Source organism: Gopherus flavomarginatus, chromosome 2 (genome assembly GCF_025201925.1).
Source record: "Gopherus flavomarginatus isolate rGopFla2 chromosome 2, rGopFla2.mat.asm, whole genome shotgun sequence".
Classification (NCBI taxonomy): domain Eukaryota; kingdom Metazoa; phylum Chordata; order Testudines; family Testudinidae; genus Gopherus; species Gopherus flavomarginatus.
This window is the reverse complement of record NC_066618.1, coordinates 283,739,272-283,760,889: the sequence shown is the minus strand read 5'-3', so window position 1 is coordinate 283,760,889 and position 21,618 is coordinate 283,739,272. Positions and strand designations below refer to the sequence as shown.

The following is a 21,618-nucleotide window of genomic DNA, read 5'->3' as shown; positions in this document are numbered from 1 at the left end:
GATATACCCTAGTTCAAACAGGAATGAATTTAGTGTTTTTATTGGATTATCTGAAATCAGGCAGAAAGGACGGCCACTCAGACCAGCAGCCTCCAGAAGCTGCTGAACTACCACTGTTCAAATAGCAATTAACATTAACAGGAGTTGTGTGTGACCTTCCAGGGGAGAATAGACTTTCCAACTGAGAACTTCATGTACTGCCTTGTTTTCAGGAAAGTGATTATGATGATTTTATTATTATTTATTTTAATTATTCAGTATTCAGCAGTGTGCAAATTAATTGAAGATTTTGATTGTACAAAGTGCTGAGTGCTCACATTTCCATTTGAGGTCAGACTGGAGCTGCTATGTGTGCAGGACTTCTGAAAATCAGGCCTCAGGTCATTTGTACTCCCCACAAATACTCCTGTCTCTGCCTCAGTAAAATACATTGGAGTCCATGCTAGTAGTGTTATCCAAATCAGAGCTTAAGGTGACTGAAAAACATCTGTTTGTTATATCTAGCTTGGCTTGCACAGAGGGGACAAAAAGAGAACATATTTATGGCAGATTTTGCCATGAAATAAAAGGAATTTTCTTTCATCACACTGCCATTGAAGAATATGTGAGCTACGGCATGGATTGAGGATTTAATTCTATGCTTTGGACATGAAAATAGCTGCCCTGACTTTTATGAATTATATATATATTTGTAATCGTTAAATTTGTAAGCCAGGCTTTTCAACAGAATTTAGATGGCAACAATAAGCTGATCCCATGTAGTTCAAATAACCAGCTTATTTTTTTTCATTTGCAGAAAATAAGACTTTTTTTCTCTCCTGTATTATCTTAAAGCTTCATAGTTTTCATACTGTTACCCCAGTCATTTTCTGTAAATTGCAGTAAGAAGCAGTACTTCACAGCATTTGCTGATAATGTAGTTTGTTTATACAGAAAGTACAAGGGCTATAATTACTACATGTTCACATTATATATCAAGGTCAGAATTTTGTGATTCACTCTATTGTTTGGACATAAAGGGAGTTGATTTTCAGTCTGGTGGTGTACAACTACTATTATTGTTACATCAGTGACTGTAGAAACAATATTAACATTTGCTTGTTTCAGTTTTTCTGCTTAGGTTAACTGAGTTCAAACATTTCATGAAAATAGGCTGGTTAACATTAATTAGAGATGCAAAGTTTATATGTTGTTTGGGTTCTGTGTTATTTTTGAAGGAAAAAAAAATCCAGAGCAAGTAATTAAATTACCTATGGATGATAATACATGAATTGTAAACAACCTCAAATGCACATAACTGAAGAGTAGAAACATATCTCTTGATCCTTTTCTCTCCTATACACAATCCCAAACCTTCTTTCATGACCACCACTGCATACACTTGACATGGCCTCTCAGTTTATATACTCCAATCTTATAAGTCATCTGTATTTTCTACCACTTTATCAAATCTAACTGCCTCAAAGGACAGGACCGCCACCACTTCAGTTGAGAGACTATTTTATAATCTAAGACCTTGATTTAGCAAGGCATGTAAGTAGTACCATTGATTTCAGTAGAATTATTTGTATTTAAAGTTAAGTAAATGCTTAATTGCTTTCCTGAATTGGGTCCTAATGGAATTTACTATTGTCATTACTACATCTTAACTGATATCAAGCCTTAATTTATCTTTTTAATATCATTCCATTTCACTTAGCTAGGCTCCCTTCTTTTATCTCTCCGTGAACAATCCTCCTCCTCTTCTTGGAATCAGAGTCCCTCAGATACTTGTCGACTGTGATTGTGTCTCCCTGTTGTTAATGTTGTCTAGCTATCCAGGGCATGTAAGCATATACATACTTTTGTGCATCTGGCCCAAATTGGTTTGCCCAAAATAACACAGGAAGTCTATAGCAGCTCATGGCACTAAACAAGGGTCTCCTAAGCCCCTAGACTAATATCCTATCCACTGGATGGTTCTTCCTCCCAGGGCCGTCCTTAGGATTTATGGTCCCCTAGGCGGGATTATTAAACTGGTGCCCCTGTGCCTGTCTTGCTCTTAGCAACACAAACATAAGCTTACACTACTGGAAAACTTGCCACATGCATGTTATTAAAACCAGTTTAACTTAGTTAAGCACACTGTAATGCTGATGGACTAGCACTAAAGAAATAGCACTATAGAAAAAATTCTGATTTGACAGAATGATGCAAATAATATAATTTTTTTAATTTATCAACATTTTATTGGAAATTTCTATGCAGAAGTATTGAAACAAGGATTAGTTTTTAATTAAAAGCAATCTTTCTAGCTTTTTTGGCTGCAAAATCAGTAATAATGGCATCTTATGACAAAGACAAAGTGATGTCTTGTTTGATTGCAAGAATAGCAAATCCAATCAAGTGTTCCTGACTCCTTGTAGAGCGGAGATTGTTTTTAATGAGCTTTAGTTTTAAGAAACTCCGTTCTTCTGATGCTCCTATTACAGGAATTGTTAGTAGAATACGACTGGCAATGTACACATTAGGATATATGTCAACAAGTTTGCTGGTATGAGTAAACTGTACAATGTCCATCATTGATTTTGCATGTGGCCACATTGATGACAGTGTCCTCAATTCTTCGTACAGTTCAAGTCCATTTAAATCAAATGATCGCTATGCTTCAGGAGGCTCTCTAGGTCAGGGGTCCCCAAAGCGATGCTCGTGGGTGCCATGACATTCGCAGGGGCCTCTCAGTGCACCCATGTACTGGCCGGCGGACGAGCATCCGCCAAAATGCCACCGACATTCGGCGGCATTTTGGTGGCGACACCTCTGGATGATGCTGCTTGCCGCTGATAAGCAGCGTCATCCAGAGGCGTCGCCACTGAAATGCTGCCGAATTTCAGTGGCATTTTGGTGGATGCTCGTCCACCGCCACGGTCCTTCGTCTGGTGACCTCCAGACGAAAAAGGTTGGGGACCACTGCTCTAGGTTCTTGCACTTTGTCATTAGTTGCTCTTGTTTTCCTATTTCGTTGAATTTAGTTGGGCTCATCCCGCTACCAAATGAGTGAATGGAACTCCAGGCCGACAGCGGGTTGAGTGGCTCAGCTGGGGTCTCAGCCACTGGCCTGCTGCCAGCCTGGGCTTCCTTGGGGGTCCCCAGGCCAGCAGTGGGTGCTGAGTGGGGCTGGTGGCCAGGACTCTGGGAGGCAATGGGGCAGCAGCCGGAACCCCAGAGCAGTGGCGGGCTGAGCCGGTCAGCCCACCGCTGCATGCCATCAAAAATCAGCTCTCGTGCCATCTTTGGCACATGTGCCATAGGTTACCGACCCCTGCTCTATACACTAGTAAGGAGATGAGCATATTACAGTTGTTGGAGGGCTCTATTTAGCAGTAACAGGGCTATAGGAAAGTCAGTCAACATTTTTTGTTTCTCTGATGAAAACTGGCCCACTCCCTTCCCCATACCAAACTTGTGACAAATAATTGTCAACAACTTAATTTTCTGTTCTTGGGTAAGATACTGATTTAAAAAAAATATTGAAATTGAATTCCGGATTGTTAGCAAGCATTTGTGGTGAACAAATTTGTTAAATGACAATCTAAATGGCAACACAGTACTGCTCTCATGCTTGGCTCACTCCCCAGCCTGCTGGTCCAACAGCTGCAGTAGAGGAGGAGATAGGTGGAAAACTGCAGGACCCTAAAATCCACCTCTTGGGGTGCAGAGTGGCAACAGTAGCAGCAAACCCTCAGGTCCGATCACATGCCAATGGGCACCACTGCCAGCCCAACGGACCATGGTGAAGTTAGCACAGCATCTGATCTCAAGGCACCCATGGAGCCACAGCAGCTCATCCTGCCCTGTGCAACTCCCTCCGGATGAGATGGATCACTGCCAGCCCGAGGGAGAAACGTGCTCCCCAGCTAGGGTGACCAGATCCAGATGTCCTGATTTTATAGGGCCAGTCCCGATATTTGGGGCTTTGTCTTATATAGGTACCAATTACCCGCACCTAGGGTGACCAGACAGCAAGTGTGAAAAATCGAGACAGGGAGTGGGAAGTAAGAGGAGCCTGTATAAGAAAAAGACCCAAAAATTGGGACTGTCCCTATAAAATTGGGACATCTGGTCACCCTACAGGTGAGTTCCTTCCCCCACCCCTTCCCAGAGACCCCAGCAGCCAATCCCCTCCCTCAGACTGTGCTGCATTCATCGCTCTCTAGGACCCAGCGGCCCTGCTCTGACATGCTCCACTGCTTCCCATCTGTCCGGGCTCCCAGCAGAGTGGTGCCCCCAGACCTAGTGGTGCCCTAGGCGGTTGCCTGTTCTGCCTATGGCTAAGGATGGTCCTGCTTCCTCCCTTGAGCCAAGCTATGTATTGAGCTCATGTAATCTTCCCTCACCAGTCAATCCTGCCAACTTGAAGCACGTGCTTACGCATGCACTGTATAATAAACGACACTGCCAATCTCCCCCAAATTTTATCAAATTTTAACCAACTGTATTTCTAACTTCATAATCATTTTTCTGGCTTTTATATGCATTCTATTCAGTTTGCCCCCATAACCCTACCAGTAAGATGTCCAGAGGTGAATTCAGTGTTTTAGTCAAGCCAGAACCAGAGAGAATACAACAGTTCTGAATAACTAAACTCTTCCTAATAGCCACACAAGATCTAACTAAAGAGCTTTCAACAATTCAAGTAATATACTTGTTTCTTCATGATCTTAAGTACCTTCTTAAAGCAGAAATGGGAAAATTGAATCACATTATGAATTTGAGAAATTGATCAAATACTGAAAAGCTATCCTCAATCATTAATGTAAATGATTAGTGATGGTTACCTGTAAACCTGGCCCAAATTTGATCTAGAAACTTTTGAGAGACAATGTAGTTTTGAACTAACTTTATTTCAATTTAAATGGTGTAAACCTATAAAAATGAAGGTGACTACTGAGCTGAGGCATAATATCATTAAAAGGAACAGATGTGCTGTGACATTAGACAACAGCAAACAAAACAGCCATGAGAGGCTAGGTACACCAGTTCTCATTATTTTATTGTAAGTTTTGTGATATGTGTTTGGTTTTTTTCCTTAAAGCCTCAGCACCTTGGAATCCAGGAAATAAGATTTCATTTTTCTTTAAAGTAAGTTTTCTAGTCCTCAGTGGAGTGGAGGAAATCTTGAAAGAGTGATGTGAGTGTACCCTAAAGACTCAAACTAGGAGGAAAAAAACCCAAAACAAAAAGAATCAAAGAAACAAAAAAACCCTCACACACAACATCCAAAATTATTATTTTTAATCTCAAGATTTTAAAGCTGATCTCATGTTTTTTGAGGACTGACTCGTGATTTTTTTTTGAATGTTTGTGGTTGGCAATATTATAGACCTGACTAGCAAGTCTGGAAATACTAAGTAAACAGTACAAAACCCAAAGAGAAAATACAAGAGTCTCTGGGGAAATACGTCAGCTGGGAGTATCAAGATATCTTTATTTTAAAAGGAGACTCATCGAATGAAGAAAATATATTTATGATCAAGCAATTAAAGACTATCATAATGCATATGTACAAGGGGACCAAAGTAGCACTGGCTACCTTAAATGTGGCATTTCTTAATTTTTGAGAGCTTGACTTCACAATTTAAATCCTCTTTTAACATTCGCTAGGTTTTTAAAAAAGCAAACTGAAAAAACCCAGAAATTCCATCATGTGGCATCATACTGATACCCATGTTTCATAGGGAAGATTGCAATCTTTATTTCCACCACACTGACTCCTGCCACTTGAGCTAATGGAGTAACTAGTAGCACTAGAGGGGGAGAAGCCACACACTTTGTCAGTGGGTTTCAGAAATATTTTATGACAGTAGGGGAAGGGTAAGACTCAGGAATGTTTAGCTTTCGTTCCAGATTTTGGAGGGGAGTGCACTCTAGTGGGCACAGATTCTTCCTGTTTCCTCTTCTTCCTCCTTCCCCTGCAGCTAGGTCCCAGCCCTATTTTGCCCTTAAGGCTTCTCATCTAACCTCAGTTTCCACCTCCTCCCTGGCTTCTTGTCCCAGTCTCTCTGTCCATCCAGTCCCAGTCTCTTCTTCCTCCCCAACCCCCACACCAAACTCCAAGTCTCACTAGTCACATTGTCCCAGTCTGCTCCTTTTCCTCCTCCCCTGATCTGACTTTTGTCCTCTCAGCAATCAAATCAGACGGTTCCTCCTCCACATTCCTGAGTACAAGCAGGGCTGCCCGGGGGGTGGGGGCAAGTGGGGCAATTTGCCCCAGGCCCCGGAGGGGCCCCCACAAGAATATAGCATTCTATGTTATTGCAACTTTTTTTTAATGGAAGGGGCCCCTGAGATTGCTTTGCCCCAGGCCCCCTGAATCCTCTGGGCAGCCCTGAGTGCAGGTGGAGCGGGAGGTGTCACTGAGAGCACAGAAGAGACAGGCTCCTTGCTCTCAATTCCAGTCCCTGGCCTGGAGCAGGTATTACAGGGAAAGTCTGGCTTAGCCCGTGTAGCCCCAGGGTGGCACATGTATAGTCCTGGCACATGTAGGAACTGTGAGGGATGGAGCATGCTTGCGTACTCTGTGGGGATGACGCATAAGCAGTCTGGTTAGCACTAGGATCTTTGAGCATCAGGCGCAAGCTCAGAAAGGATGCAATATGTAGAGATTTTAGCAGCTAAAGTTAAATATAAGTCGTCTAAATGTGCAAACTATGAATTTTCAAACCCTTATAACTTGGCCACATTTGGGCAGATTTTCACAGGCAGGGTACATTACTGACACAAATGCCATCACCACCATTGCCCCTTCCCCTGCCAAATTTCAAATCTGCTCAAAAGCATAGAGGTGCTAGAGCTATTCAAAGGTCTCAAGAATTTTTTTAACAAGGTAAAACAATATAATTTTCCTAGTCTCTTTCTCTGAAATGGCTGAATTGTTTTTACTGAAATTTTCCACACAATTTCAGTCCACAGTAGACACCAGGCTTGGAAAATTTCAGCCCAAAGAGTTAAACTTTGGCAAAGTTATAAACAACCAAAACCAGGGTCTTATAATGGGAAATGTTGGGCAACCTTAATTATATGCAGTGCTACTTTCCTCACCTATAGTAGAGCTAAGTAAATAATTGCCAAATTCGATGCATAGTTTTTTCCCAGTAAGCTGAAGAGGTTCTCTCTTAGCAGTATCTGATGTTACCTCAATGATTTTCTAATAGGTCTGTGTCTTGTGAGGAAACTTGCAACATCAAGTACAATAAAACAAGTATAATTATTTATTGCAAAGTAACTAAGTAACTTATGCTGAATTTTTTGACAGTGAGTCTTGTTACTGAGGCATTCATAGATTTTGGACACTGTTTCAAACATGAAGTTTAAAAAAGTGACCTTGCAAGTTCCATAGCTCTGTTCACTGTTAATCACATTTCTCACTTTTTCTCCTGTTGTAGGTAGTTTTCTTGTGGTGACAGATGAGACATGAGATCTTCAGCCTCCAGGCTTTCAAGTTTTTCTTCAAGAGATTCATTATGGAATCGGTAAGAAAGCAAAACAACATTTTAGGTCAAAATAATAGGTTTCTAGTATTTGCTACCTTTAAAAACCAACCAAACACACAAACCAACCAACCCAGGTACTGGTTCATGGCGATACTAGTTGCAATATTTGCCAATTCTTTCTTTTCTGTGTTTTTGTGAGTTTGGACTAATCTCAAAAGGTGTTTTTCAGGGGAAGGCCAAAAGCATTACTCAATAATCCCTTTAGACAATTAAGACTTTAAACACACAATAGGGCAAATATTAATACGTATAAAATATTACATGTTGCATTGTATAGATATATTTCAAAGCTGCTTGGCAAAAGGAATCTAAAAAGTAGCAGTTTGTACCTTGTGTAGTGCATGCAGATCTGGTGAATAACGCTCATTTAACTTTTAAAATAGCTCACAATTGAAATCAGCCTGCAAGGCATTTGCAGTGCTGCTAGAACTTGTATGGGGGTTTTAAAGAGCAGACTCTTATTCTTTTTGGTGATGTAGAATGTAGAACAGCACACAGTTGTCTAAATATGCTTTTGTTTATTCAGTCTGTAAATGGTGAGCACTCTGTTTTAAAATTTGCACTGTACTTCATTAAACTACAATAAGCTACATTCAGATTGCCTGCAGATCCTTACTTGAACCCATAGCGACTACAAAATTCAGGGTTAAGGCTGAAATTTGAGCCTCCCTTCACTCACTAGATCCAGCTATTGTGACACACGATTCTTTAGTCTACTTTAGAGCCCTGAGTGGAGTTGATTGATCTCATATCACAAGATAAACTGGAATAGCCTAAAACTCAGACTAAATCCATATTTTTATGAGCATGCAGCTATACAAGTAGGCATTTTAAAAGCATGTAATTTATATGCTAGGCCATGCCAGTTTATTTTTTAAAGTTTGCTACATGCTACTGTCATGGCCTAGCAGGTAAATAACATGCTTTTAAAAATACCTAGTTGGAAATGGATTTAGGATAATTTAAAAACAAATTTCAGACTATTCCTATTTTTTAAAAAAATACTACTTCCTGAAAAGCTAGGAAAATTAAGGCATAAAAACCTTCAAGTAATATATCAAAGGCCACCCTTCCCCCTTCCAGGGTGTCAGAGCCTGAACTCAGTTGACTACACTGCAATTGTATAGCCTCAAAGCCCAAGCCCCACAAACCTGAGCCAGCAGACCTGGGGCAGCGATAGCCAAGCTGAGGGTCTTTTATTTTATAATGTACCCTAAGTTATCCAGCCACCCTGTTCTAGTTTAGAAATAGAAGCAGGGCTTAATCTATATTGTAGACTGTAAACACCCAGGACTTCATTTTAAAGTCAAACCTCTGAGTTATGACCGACCTTTGCGTTCTGAAACTGGCATGCTTCAAATGCTTCAGGTTTTGCACATAAACAGACAAAACAGATTTTATTTTATTTTTTTGAAAAAATTTATAATAACAACATCAAAATTGCTCCCAAGCTGAAACTTTGTATGCCAAGTTCAAGTCTGGAGTGACTGTTTTTGGGTGAGTTATAAATCCCTGGAAATAGAGTTTATATAAAGGAAATGCAGACATATCATTAAATGTAGTGGTTAGAGGGGCCTTTCCTATACTTTCTCACATCTATATACTCATTTTATCATCAGTATAATGATATGCCACTTGACTATTAAGCAAACAGTCAAGTGTGTTCACTCAGCACTATAAGCCATCTCTTGGATTTCATCTGCTTGAACTCTGTGGCCCCACAGACAGGAATGGCAGGTTTGTAGAAATTTTGGTGGTGCCCAGAATCTGCTCTCCCAAACTCCCTCCCAAACTCCGTCCCCCCACCTGCCTAAGGCTCTGGGAGGGAGTTTGGGTGGGGAGAGGAGGTCTGAGGTGCAGGCCTTGGGCTGGGGCAGGGGATTGGGGTACAGGAGGGGTGCAGGCTCTGGGAGGGAGTTTGGGTGGGGTCTGGGGTTTAAGTTCTGGGATGGAATTTGGGTGCTGGGTGCAGGCTCTGGGCTGGGGCAAGTGGTGGGGGTGCAGGAGGGGGTGAGGGGTGTAGGCTCTGGGATGGAGTTTTGGGGCAGGAGAGGGTGTGTGGGAAGGAGATGGGGGTGCAGGCTCTGGGATGGAGTTTGGGTGCAGGCTCTGGGCTGGGGCAGGGGGTGGGGGTGCAGGAGAGGGTGAGGGGTGCAGGCTCTGGGAGGGAGTTTGGGTGTTGGGGTGCAGAGGGAGCACGGGTGAGGGCTGTGGGGTGGGGCTGGGGATGAGGGGTTTGGGATGTGGGGTGAGAGCTGTGGAGTGGGGCTTGGGACGAGGGGTTCATGATGCAGGAGGAGGCTCAGGGCTGAGGCAAAGGGTTAGGGTGCAGAAGGAGGAGGGCTCTGGCTGGGGCTGGAGATGAGGGGTTTGGGGTATGGGAGGGGCTCAGGGCTAGGGCAGAGGGTTGGAGTGCGAGGGGGTGAGGGCTGTGGCTGGGGATGCGGGCTCTGGGGTGGGCCGGAGCTGGGGATGAGTTTGAGGTGCTGGGACAAAGGCCCGGGGGGGCACGCAGGGGCAGTAAGTGGGGACTGGAGGACACTTGGGGGAGGTGCAGGGGGGTCAGGCGGGACGGGGGGAGAGACCCGGCCCCAAACATTGGTGGAGCTGGGCCCCCGGGCCCTGAATATTGCTAGTGCCCAGGCACCACGGGCCCATATAACTCACTGCCCCAGCCCACAGATGTGTATGTTTGCAGGATTGGGGTCTTAACAGGATAAGTTCTTATAAAAACAGGTCTTTAGGACACATCTTCCTATGTGTTTGTGTATAGCCTAGAACAATGTGGCCCCGATCTTCATTAAACCACTAAACACTGCTGTTAATACAACTACTACTATTAGATTGGAATTGGTTAGGACAATAATGAAGTTTGTGTCTTACAACTGCACGTCACTAACTTCATCTGGAAAATAGTCCCTTTATTTGCCTGCAAGTCCTTTTTGTTTATCTAGACTAGCAGTGCTTAAATGCTTTGATCTGAGAGCTTCTCATAGTTACATAATATTTTAAATAACATTATAATAAAATAAATCAATAATAAGACTTTGCTCTTACAGTACTTTTCTTCTATAGATCTCAAAGCAGCTTAACTCAGGAATTGAATTTCATTATATCCCCATTTTACAGGTGAGGAAACTGAGGCATAAGGTAGTGACTTGCCCAAGATGAAATAGCAGTTCAGTAACAGAACCAGGCCTACTGACTCTTAGGGTATGTCTGTGCTGCATCTAGGAGCATGCATGGGAGTAGAGAGGCAAGCATTGGCTTGCTTGAGCTATCACACTGAAAATAGCAGTGTAGGCAAAGGTAACACCACCACCTGGGCTGGCCACCCAAGTACATACCCAGGGCTTATACTTAGACAGCTAACCTGAATTGCTGCCCATGATACCTTGGTTACACTACTATTTTTAGCACTCTGGAAAGCACGCGACCAGCTGCCATGCAGAATGTAACCTTAGGGTATGTCTGCGTTATAGCCGGGAGGTATAATTTCCAACTTAGGTAGATGTACATACATTAGGTCTGCTTGTCCTATCATGCTCAAAATAGCAGTGTGGCCACAGCAGCGTGGGTGGCAGCTCAAGCTACCTGCAAAAGGACCTTGGACAGGATGGTACTCAGCTGGCTAGTCCAAGCCATTGTCCGTGCCTTTGCAGCCACACTGCTATTTTAGTGTGCGAGCTCAAGTAGAGCTAGCGTATGTCTAAATGAGCTAGGATTACACTTCCCAGCTGGCATGTAGACACACTCTTAGCCCAATCCCCTATCCAGTGATCATGCTGCCTTTCCATTTGGGCTTGAACCTGCAGGCTCTAGGCAGCCAAAACTCACATTATCATCAGTGTTTGTTTAATTGCCCCAGTAGGACTGTGAGATCTGCTTAGATAGGGATGTAGCGCAATCGCTCCCTCTGTAATAGACAGATTATATTGAAATGTTTTCAATATGGTTTGAAGAACTATTTCAGTTTTTTTTTATTCTGGAGAAGCCTACTGCACTAGCTGCCTGGAAACCTTTTAATTTTTGTCATCTCTTTCTCTCTTTTTAGTCAGTACTATTTCTCATATTGAAAACTCAGCCTGGCTACTTCTGCCCTTTTTCAAGACCTGTTGCTATCACTTCCTAATACAAAGAGGAAATGAACCAGATTCAGGGGTATATTATTTTCCCCTTTCATTATGCAAAAGCAATTCACTGGCCTTGTTGATACTCATGCTAACCAATATTTGCATTTCTCCCCGCCAACTCCCCAGCCCGAGCAGGTCTGCTACACACAATACACAAATGTCCGGGATGTCACACCATGGTTCAGAACTAATTTGATTCAAGGAAGAGTAACCATTTTGTGGCTCCTTGCTGTGCTAGTCTTTGCCAATGCAGAGGGATTGCAATTTATGGTGGTTGCAAGCATAACTGTCCCAGTAGGAACTATCCTTCCACTGTTGTTCCGCAATGCACTTGTCACTGCTTAGGTGGCCTTCATGGTTTACTATCTGCATTCCAGTCCAGACAAGGGTCAAGTTTGCCAGAAGACAGATACACCAAGGAGCTCAACTCATGGCTGTTTTCCCAGCAAGCAACTTTAACAAGATTTTTTCCTCCATAAATAGGGCCCTTCAAGGGAATATACTCTATGGTTTTATCTTCTATAGATTCTTTAAGGTAAGAGAAAGCCCTGTTAATCTAAGCTCTTTCCCCCTATCCCACAATTATCTTTCCTATGAATTAGAGAGGGTTTCTTAAAGGGAGCATCTGCAATCAAAGAATACAATATTCAACACACCTACAGTAATAACAAGAGAACATCTTCTGTGACATTATCCTGGTACCACTTGTGTTAGTTCCTGTTTGCTTTGTTTTTATTTGGCAGGATACCAAGGATCAAAAGAATAGACCATTGCTGCTTGTTGTTACTATGAATCTGGAATGCCATTAGGCGTTTGTCTGTATGACTTTTGATCTTGCATGACAATACCAAAAACAAAGGCACAACTGAATCAGCAAATTAGTCAGCTTAATCTCATGTAACTTCATGCTCTTCTTAGTTTTCAGGGTTTTTGCTTTCAGCTGTCTTCTGACACAGCTATTTGAGGGCATCCACCATTAGCATAAGCCGTTATCACAGGATATTAACGATAAAGTGGACAACATGCAAAATATGTAATCAGTTATATGTTTTTTATTTGATCTTTTTCATTAACACATAGTACTAAAATGACAGAACTTAATGTTACTAAAATGTCATCTATAATGGGAAAACAATGTATCCTTTTTTCCTATCATATTAATATTGAAAAACTGTAAAAAGGGTCTTTTGTTTACCTATTACTGAAAATATGCTCTGAAACTGAAAGATAGTAAACTATCTTGGAAAACTATGTTTCCTTATCTAATTTTAAATACCAAGTAAAGAAAAATACTTGAAGTTGTCAGTTTGAAAATTGAAATGAGCTGATGCCAGTATTGAAAACAGCTACACAGGAGTAACAAAATAACATTGAGGCAGACTATGTATTCCACAAACCAGGCTGCTGGATGCTGTAACATAAAAACACATAATGTCAATCAGAATTTTGATCAGATTTTTTTTTGCATATAAAGAGAGTTTATGTGAGGTAGAGGGATAGTTGCTTTCTTTGATTGTAAAGGCACCTGACTATTATGTGCCAAAAATAACAATAATTGCAAAGATTTGTTTGTAAATGTCATACCCCATAGTCTCTTTAGTGAAGGCAGTTTGCAATTTATCATATAAGTTTCCTTATAGCAAATTAGCACCAATGTCAATATGTGCTGTAGGCTTCAACATTTAAAATAGATTGAGCCTTTCACTGTGAGTACATGGTGCATTTCATGAGATTAAAAGTATAAACATGCTGTATTTAAAATGCATTTTTCTTACCTTTCACACAAGGTTGAGTCAGCTGCTTGAACATGCTGGTACTAGGACACTGTTTCTGAAGGTGAAATTGCTCCTGAATTGAACAAAACATTTCAAACTGAAGTACAAAGTAGATGATATTACATATCCTTATGTAAATAATAAATAAAAAGAACATTCAAGCTATGTGCGACCTATTTACAAAAAAATATGTACTGAATCTTGGTACCGCTGATACCATACTTGCAAATAACAAGCGAAATTCATCCTTGCTTTAACTTTATTTATTTAGCAGATTGTTCTTATCTGCAGCCTCAATAGTCAACCAAAATTATAACAGTTGCAATTTTAGAGTTATTCCTGGATATTTCTAATGCACATAGATATACATGTGTATTTCCTCTTAAAGGTAGTGGAAGTTCTTTGCATGTTATTATGAGACTTAACCTATACGTATATAACCATAATACTTTATGTATATAAAGTTTTTCTGCTTTAGAGATACCAAAGAATTCACTATGAAAATGCAACCACCACTGGGATGAAATAGTATTGCTGTTTTAAGCATAGAACAACACTATACAATAGATTAGAACAAGAAGAGAAGAATAATATTGAATACTTTTGATTGAAACTGAAGAATACAATTATGCAATTGGAAATTTGTTTTATAATCTGGACACCCCTCTCTCTAAAACCATCATAGGCAGGCTGTGTCTAAATGTTGCAATTTCTTCCTGTATAACAACTCCAAGATCCAGTCTTTCCATTCCATCCACATAGCTAAAACACTTATCCAGGCCCTTCTTCTTGCACTTTGACTATTGAAACCTCCTCTCTGGCCTTCATACCCTACTTATATCCATTCAAAACACTGCTGTAAAGATCACCTTCCTGGCTCATTCAGTCTCATCTCCCTCCTTGCATTCATCCTGTCTCCGTTTTTTTCCCACTGCATCATGAACAAACTGTCTTTCACTTTAAGGCCCTTCTAGTCTACTCTGGCACTACCCATCATTTCTTACATGTTACAGAGATTTAAACTCCCGATACACCAACAATACCCTCCTTGATTGCTCATTTGTCAACATTTTGGATAAACAGTCTTGTGCCTTTTCTTATGCCACTACATTAGACATGGTAAGAACTCCCTGTAAATATCTGTAACACACTCTGTTTTCCTCCTTTCAGTCTCTCTTAAAAACCAACCTATGTCATGAGGTTTCCAAAATGCTTCACAATGGTGAGGCAAGTGGTATGCCCTGACTGCTGTTTATTACACTGGTCATAACTGCCTTCACACTGTCTGCTGTTTTTTGTCTTAAAATGGGGATCTTTGGGACAGGGACCATCTCTTTGTTATATTTTTTGTTCAGTGTCTAGCACAATGGGGCACTGGGCCTCAGGAACTATGGTGATACAAATTATTTATAATAATAGCATCAGTGATTAAACACCTACCATTTACACAGGCAAGTTGATTGCAAGACCAGACCAAAGATACTGTAGTTGACTTACTTTTTTTTTGTCTTATTAAGAATAGCCTATTGAGAGAGTTCATTAATTAAACATGGACTCAGAAAACACACAAGCAGTGGAATTACAGCATTTTGAAGCAAGAGCTCAAATATTTTTTAGATAAATGCTGATGCCTTCTGTACCCACCAGGGACTTTCCACGAGGGCAGTTGTGACAATCATCTCAACGCTGATATTCAGAATTGAAAGCCTTAGGCTGCAAAGAAAATGTCAGAAAAGGCCAGAAAGAGCAGACAGCTACGATCTATGTGCTACTTGTAATCCATCTGAGAGCAAGTCCCAGGGCTCTCTCAAAGGGACAGCAGCTGGTCACCTTCAAAGAGAACATGGTTGAAAAACAGCTCCATGATTTTTTTTGTTTTATTACAGTCCCATTATTGTGAGAGAGAGAGAGAGAGAGAGAGAGAGAGTGTGTGTGTGTGTGTGTTGTTTTTGAATGGTCTTGGCCTCATCCTGCAAAGTACTGGGCAGTACCTGTGAATTCTGTGGGAGTTGAGAGAGAACATTGTATCTTACTGGATAAGTCCCTTTTCTAGGGAAAATGTGGACCCTATTTTTCTTATGGCTCTTAATTCTCTGTCTCACTCTCTTTAAAATCCCACCCCCCCAAAACATATAACCAGAGCCTTATCATCCTGTCAGCTGCAGGAATGCAACACTCAGCTGACTGGATGCTCTGGCCCAGGGACTCTGAATCTATGGCTTCAATGGTTGCAGGTATTCAGAACTTATATCATCACTTCAGTTTCTAATGCTCGTCCTCTCCCAGCAAGTCTGTGCTATCCAGCTGCCTGACCCTGCCAGCTTTACTAGTGAAAAGTACATGAGAGTGAGTGCCCCTCCTCTATGTAGGGCTCAGTCTTACAGCCCTTACATCTGTGTAGGGGAAAGCCAGGCCATGTGAATCAATACACATGGAGGCCTGCTGCTAAGGCATCGTGATCAAAGAAAGAAACTTCTTCAGGCAGGACTGTTTCAGCACTGCTCGTATTTTTCTAGCAGAGAAAGGATGCAAACTGTACAGAGAACATGTATTTATGGGTAGGCACAAATCAGATACTTCTGGTTTTAAGATTTATACATAAATTGTGGTATTATATTGCTTTTTATTTTTTTGAAAGGTAGGAACACTTTTAGGATTACATGCGAATCCACTTTAAAACCTAAGTGTGATTTACTGTAGTGTGGTTACTTATATGGAGTATTATGTGAAGAAACATTTGACATGGGCACATACAACTACACAATGTTCATTTTAGAGAAGTTTTTAAGAATACATGCATTTACCTGGTTCTCAATGCTCAGCTCTTATTGTGGCGGGTCATAGGAAGAGGGGGGCTCCATGCAGCATAATACACAAATCTGTTTGAAACAGCAGATGCAGTTGGTGATTATTTAGGCCTCTTGAGCCTAAGCTTTTTTTTTTTTTTTTTTTGAGGCATATACAGAAATAAAAATTTAAGAGACATTTTAAAAAGCACCTATTCTTTTCATCAGGTTAATTCCTAAAGTTATGTGGAAAAACAGTGCAGAAAATGTATTTTACCTTATTTAGAAATATTACTGTATTTAAAAATATCACCTCTGAAAGTTTATGGGTTATATAACTTTTGACTGAAGTTGCTAAGTGTATCCCAGGAATCCTTTGTATGGTTTTGGAAAATGTCAGGCTACTCCTGCTGCTGTTTTGATTTATCCAGGTGGGAATAATGGTGATCTATGCAATACAGTAGTCTTTTCAGTATTAAAAATACGGGTATGGCTCTTTGAAAGTAGCATAATTTTAAAGGATTTACATATGTAATTAATTTTATTTTAAAATGTATTGTTTATATTTTGTGACTGTGTAAACAGGTGCCCCATATGTTACTATTAATGAAAAGTGGAGGGTGTTGGGGGAGAAAATCAATATAATCAACTTGCCTGGACTATTTAATCAGAAACATAAGCCTATTGAGATATGAAATACCTTAATTTGCCCCCTCCTCTCCCCATCATAAACTGCTTGCAGAGCAAAGATTTATGAGTGCTAGAAACAGCAAAAGCATTTTAATTTGATGGCCATGATGGACATTTTTTTTGAAACTACAGCCTTGCCCTTGAGATTTATCTGCTGATTAGATAGGTTGGGATTCATCCAGGAACTAGACTAGCAATTCATTGATCTGTGCCTTGCTGGGTGACAATCATATAACTGGTGCCAAGATGTTGCTGGAATTTAAACTTGTTCTTATGTTTGGTCAGAACATTAAAATAAGATGACACTCTTTATGAAATCATCTGATGGGGCTCGTTAAGTAATACAGAATAATTGTTCAATTCTGTCAGGAGGGGACTAGACTATATGATGGGTACAGCTAGCAGGGGTCAGGCTGGTAAAGACCATCGGTCGTGTCAGAGAAAAGGAGAAACCTGTGGGCCCTTTCCCTGAAATCTCTCTGTCCTACATCTGCTTTTTTTGCGTATCACTTATATTACAGCAAAGAATCCTGTGGCACCTTATAGACTAACAGACGTTTTGGAGCATGAGCTTTCGTGGGTGAATACCCACTTCCTCAGATGCATGTAATGGAAATATCCAGGGGCAGGTATATATATGTGTGCTAGCAAGCAAGCTAGAGATAACGAGGTCAGTTCAATCAGGGAGGATGAGGCCCTGTTCTAGCAGTTGAGGTGTGAAAACCAAGAGAGGAGAAACTGGTTCTGTAATTGGCAAGCCATTCACAGTCTTTGTTCAATCCTGAGCTGATGGTGTCAAATTTGCAGATGAACTGAAGCTCAGCAGTTTCTCTTTGAAGTCTGGTCCTGAAGTTTTTTTGCTGCAGGATGGCCACCTTAAGGTCTGCTATAGTGTGGCCAGGGAGGTTGAAGTGCTCTCCTACAGGTTTTTGTATATTGCCATTCCTAATGTCTGATTTGTGTCCATTTAACCTTTTCCGTAGAGACTGTCCAGTTTGGCCGATGTACATAGCAGAGGGGCATTGCTGGCATATGATGGCGTATATTACATTGGTGGATGTGCAGGTGAATGAACCAGTGATGGTGTGGCTGATCTGGTTAGGTCCTGTGATGGTGTCGCTGGTGTAGATATGTGGGCAGAGTTGGCATCGAGGTTTGTTGCATGGATTGGTTCCTGAGCTAGAGTTATTATGGTGTGGTGTGCAGTTACTGGTGAGAATGTGTTTCAGGTTGGCAGGTTGTCTGTGGGCAAGGATTGGCCTGCCACCCAAGGCCTGTGAAAGTGTGGGATCATTATCCAGGATGGGTTGTAGATCCTTGATGATGCGTTGGAGGGGTTTTAGCTGGGGGCTGTATGTGATGGCCAGTGGAGTCCTGTTGGTTTCTCTCTTGGGTTTGTCTTGCAGTAGGCGGCTTCTGGGTACACGTCTGGCTCTGTTGATCTGTTTCCTTATTTCCTCGTGCGGGTATTGTAGTTTTGAGAATGCTTGGTGGAGATCTTGTAGGTGTTGGTCTCTGTCTGAGGGGTTAGAGCAGATGCGGTTGTACCTCAGTGCTTGGCTGTAGACAATGGATCGTGTGATGTGCCCGGGATGGAAGCTGGAGGCATGAAGGTAGGCATAGCGGTCGGTGGGTTTTCGATATAGGGTGGTGTTAATGTGACCATCACTTATTTGCACCGTGGTGTCAAGAAAGTGGACCTCCCGTGTAGATTGGTCCAGGCTGAGGTTGATGGTGGGGTGGAAGCTGTTGAAATCATGGTGGAATTTTTCCAGAGTCTCCTTCCCATGGGTCCAGATGATGAAGATGTCATCAATGTAGCGTAGATAGAGAAGGGGTGTGAGTGGACGAGAGCTGAGGAAGCGTTGTTCCAGGTCGGCCATGAAGATATTGGCATATTCTACAGGCCACTTCCCTCAGATCCCACTGAGGAATACACTAAGAAACTACAGCATCTACTCAGGACACTCCCTACACTAACACCAGAAGAAATCAACATACCCCTAGAGCCCCGACCAGGGTTATTCTATCTACTGCCCAAGATCCACAAACCCGGAAATCCTGGACGCCCCATCATCTCGGGCATTGGCACTCTCACTGAAGGACTATCTGGATATATGGACTCTCTACTCAGACCCTATGCCACCAGCACTCCCAGCTATCTCCGTGACACCACTGATTTCCTGAGGAAACTACAATGCATTGGTGACCTCCCAGAAAACACCATCCTAGCCACCATGGATGTAGAGGCTCTCTACACAAACATCCCACACACAGATGGAATACAAGCTGTCAGGAACACTATCCCTGATGATGCCACAGCACAACTGGCTGCTGAGCTCTGTGCCTTTATACTTACACACAACTATTTCAAATTTGATGACAATATATATCTCCAGATCAGTGGCACTGCTATGGGCACCCGCATGGCCCCACAATATGCCAATATCTTCATGGCCGACCTGGAACAACGCTTCCTCAGCTCTCGTCCACTCACACCCCTTCTCTATCTACGCTACATTGATGACATCTTCATCATCTGGACCCATGGGAAGGAGACTCTGGAAAAATTCCACCATGATTTCAACAGCTTCCACCCCACCATCAACCTCAGCCTGGACCAATCTACACGGGAGGTCCACTTTCTTGACACCACGGTGCAAATAAGTGATGGTCACATTAACACCACCCTATATCGAAAACCCACCGACCGCTATGCCTACCTTCATGCCTCCAGCTTCCATCCCGGGCACATCACACGATCCATTGTCTACAGCCAAGCACTGAGGTACAACCGCATCTGCTCTAACCCCTCAGACAGAGACCAACACCTACAAGATCTCCACCAAGCATTCTCAAAACTACAATACCCGCACGAGGAAATAAGGAAACAGATCAACAGAGCCAGACGTGTACCCAGAAGCCTCCTACTGCAAGACAAACCCAAGAGAGAAACCAACAGGACTCCACTGGCCATCACATACAGCCCCCAGCTAAAACCCCTCCAACGCATCATCAAGGATCTACAACCCATCCTGGATAATGATCCCACACTTTCACAGGCCTTGGGTGGCAGGCCAATCCTTGCCCACAGACAACCTGCCAACCTGAAACACATTCTCACCAGTAACTGCACACCACACCATAATAACTCTAGCTCAGGAACCAATCCATGCAACAAACCTCGATGCCAACTCTGCCCACATATCTACACCAGCGACACCATCACAGGACCTAACCAGATCAGCCACACCATCACTGGTTCATTCACCTGCACATCCACCAATGTAATATACGCCATCATATGCCAGCAATGCCCCTCTGCTATGTACATCGGCCAAACTGGACAGTCTCTACGGAAAAGGTTAAATGGACACAAATCAGACATTAGGAATGGCAATATACAAAAACCTGTAGGAGAGCACTTCAACCTCCCTGGCCACACTATAGCAGACCTTAAGGTGGCCATCCTGCAGCAAAAAAACTTCAGGACCAGACTTCAAAGAGAAACTGCTGAGCTTCAGTTCATCTGCAAATTTGACACCATCAGCTCAGGATTGAACAAAGACTGTGAATGGCTTGCCAATTACAGAACCAGTTTCTCCTCTCTTGGTTTTCACACCTCAACTGCTAGAACAGGGCCTCATCCTCCCTGATTGAACTGACCTCGTTATCTCTAGCTTGCTTGCTAGCACACATATATATACCTGCCCCTGGATATTTCCATTACATGCATCTGAGGAAGTGGGTATTCACCCACGAAAGCTCATGCTCCAAAACGTCTGTTAGTCTATAAGGTGCCACAGGATTCTTTGCTGCTTTTACAGATCCAGACTAACACGGCTACCCTCTTATATTACAGGCGCTTCTTCCTGAGCTCTTGCCCGCTTCCTCATGTTTGTGCTTTGACTGCAAACACGAAGACAAATAATAGCATCCCCCCATCCGCTGCGCAGACATTCACTCCGATGTCTGATGCCAGCAGCACAGGACAAAGCCGCTGGCACCGAGCCCTCCCCCTTGCACGGAGGGCAGCGCGTGTACAGGGGATGCCGGTGTTGCTTTGTGTGTCGGGGGGCGGGGGGGATGCCCAAGCCGAGCCTGGGCTAACAGCAGCAGCGGGTGCCCGTGGAAGGAGCAGAGCTCCCCCGGCTCGGCTCGGCTCGGCCCCCCTTCGACGCCCTCAATCTGTCCGCCGCTCTTACACTCACGGTCCTAACCTAGACAGGCCGCCTGCGCGCGCGGGCGCACGGCTCCACTGGGCACGGAGCGCGACCTCTCGTCTCGCGCCGGGCTGCTGCGGGTGGCGCGCGCACCCCGCCGTGGCCGCGCGCGCGCGCGCGTGTGTCGGCCGAGTTCGGCGCAAGCGCAGAGCACTTCCTTGTTTGCCCACGTAACGGCTGCGGGAGGGAGGGTTGCTGAGCCGAGTGTCACTCACGCAGTGGCTGTCAGAGGCGGCTGGAGCGCGAGTAACTCCCCGGAGCCGCCAACGCCGCCGCCCCTTCTCCTCCTCCCCCTACGCTCGCCCCCCCCCACCCCCCGCCGCCCGGGGGCGCAGCCGGAGCCTGCACAAGTTAGTGCTCAACTTCCCAGCCCCCCTCCCCGGGACAGCGGCGAGCGAGGGGTCCCCGGGCGAGAGCCGCGGCGGCGCCTCCTCAGCCCCGAGCGCGAGCGGGAGAGCTGGTCACAGCACCCCCTCCCG

The 21,618-nt window shown here is 43.3% G+C and overlaps 1 protein-coding gene and 1 long non-coding RNA gene across 7 annotated transcripts in view; one reads left to right on the top strand and one right to left on the bottom strand.

Moving 5' to 3' along the window:
• The window catches only part of ASAP1 (ArfGAP with SH3 domain, ankyrin repeat and PH domain 1), a 329,644-nt gene that overhangs the window by 41,196 nt on the left and 266,830 nt on the right, over positions 1-21,618 (top strand). For 4 of the 5 annotated variants that reach the window (XM_050940653.1, XM_050940651.1, XM_050940654.1 and 1 more), the window contains exon 2: positions 7,425-7,511. In XM_050940653.1, coding sequence (XP_050796610.1) covers positions 7,446-7,511 — 66 coding nt within the window. In that variant the 5' untranslated portion in view covers positions 7,425-7,445. Of the gene's footprint in view, positions 1-7,424; positions 7,512-21,360; positions 21,490-21,618 lie in introns of those variants that run through there. The other variant, XM_050940652.1, reaches the window with a different exon arrangement.
• Positions 12,482-21,208, bottom strand: LOC127045425 (uncharacterized). Of its 2 annotated transcripts, XR_007772689.1 has the most exons (5): positions 21,128-21,208; positions 16,245-16,319; positions 14,881-14,963; positions 13,441-13,513; positions 12,482-13,076 (listed from the first exon to the last, which is right to left on the bottom strand). It is a non-coding gene; the product is annotated as an uncharacterized LOC127045425 (long non-coding RNA). The 2 variants fall into 2 exon arrangements; XR_007772690.1 differs by lacking the exon at positions 14,881-14,963.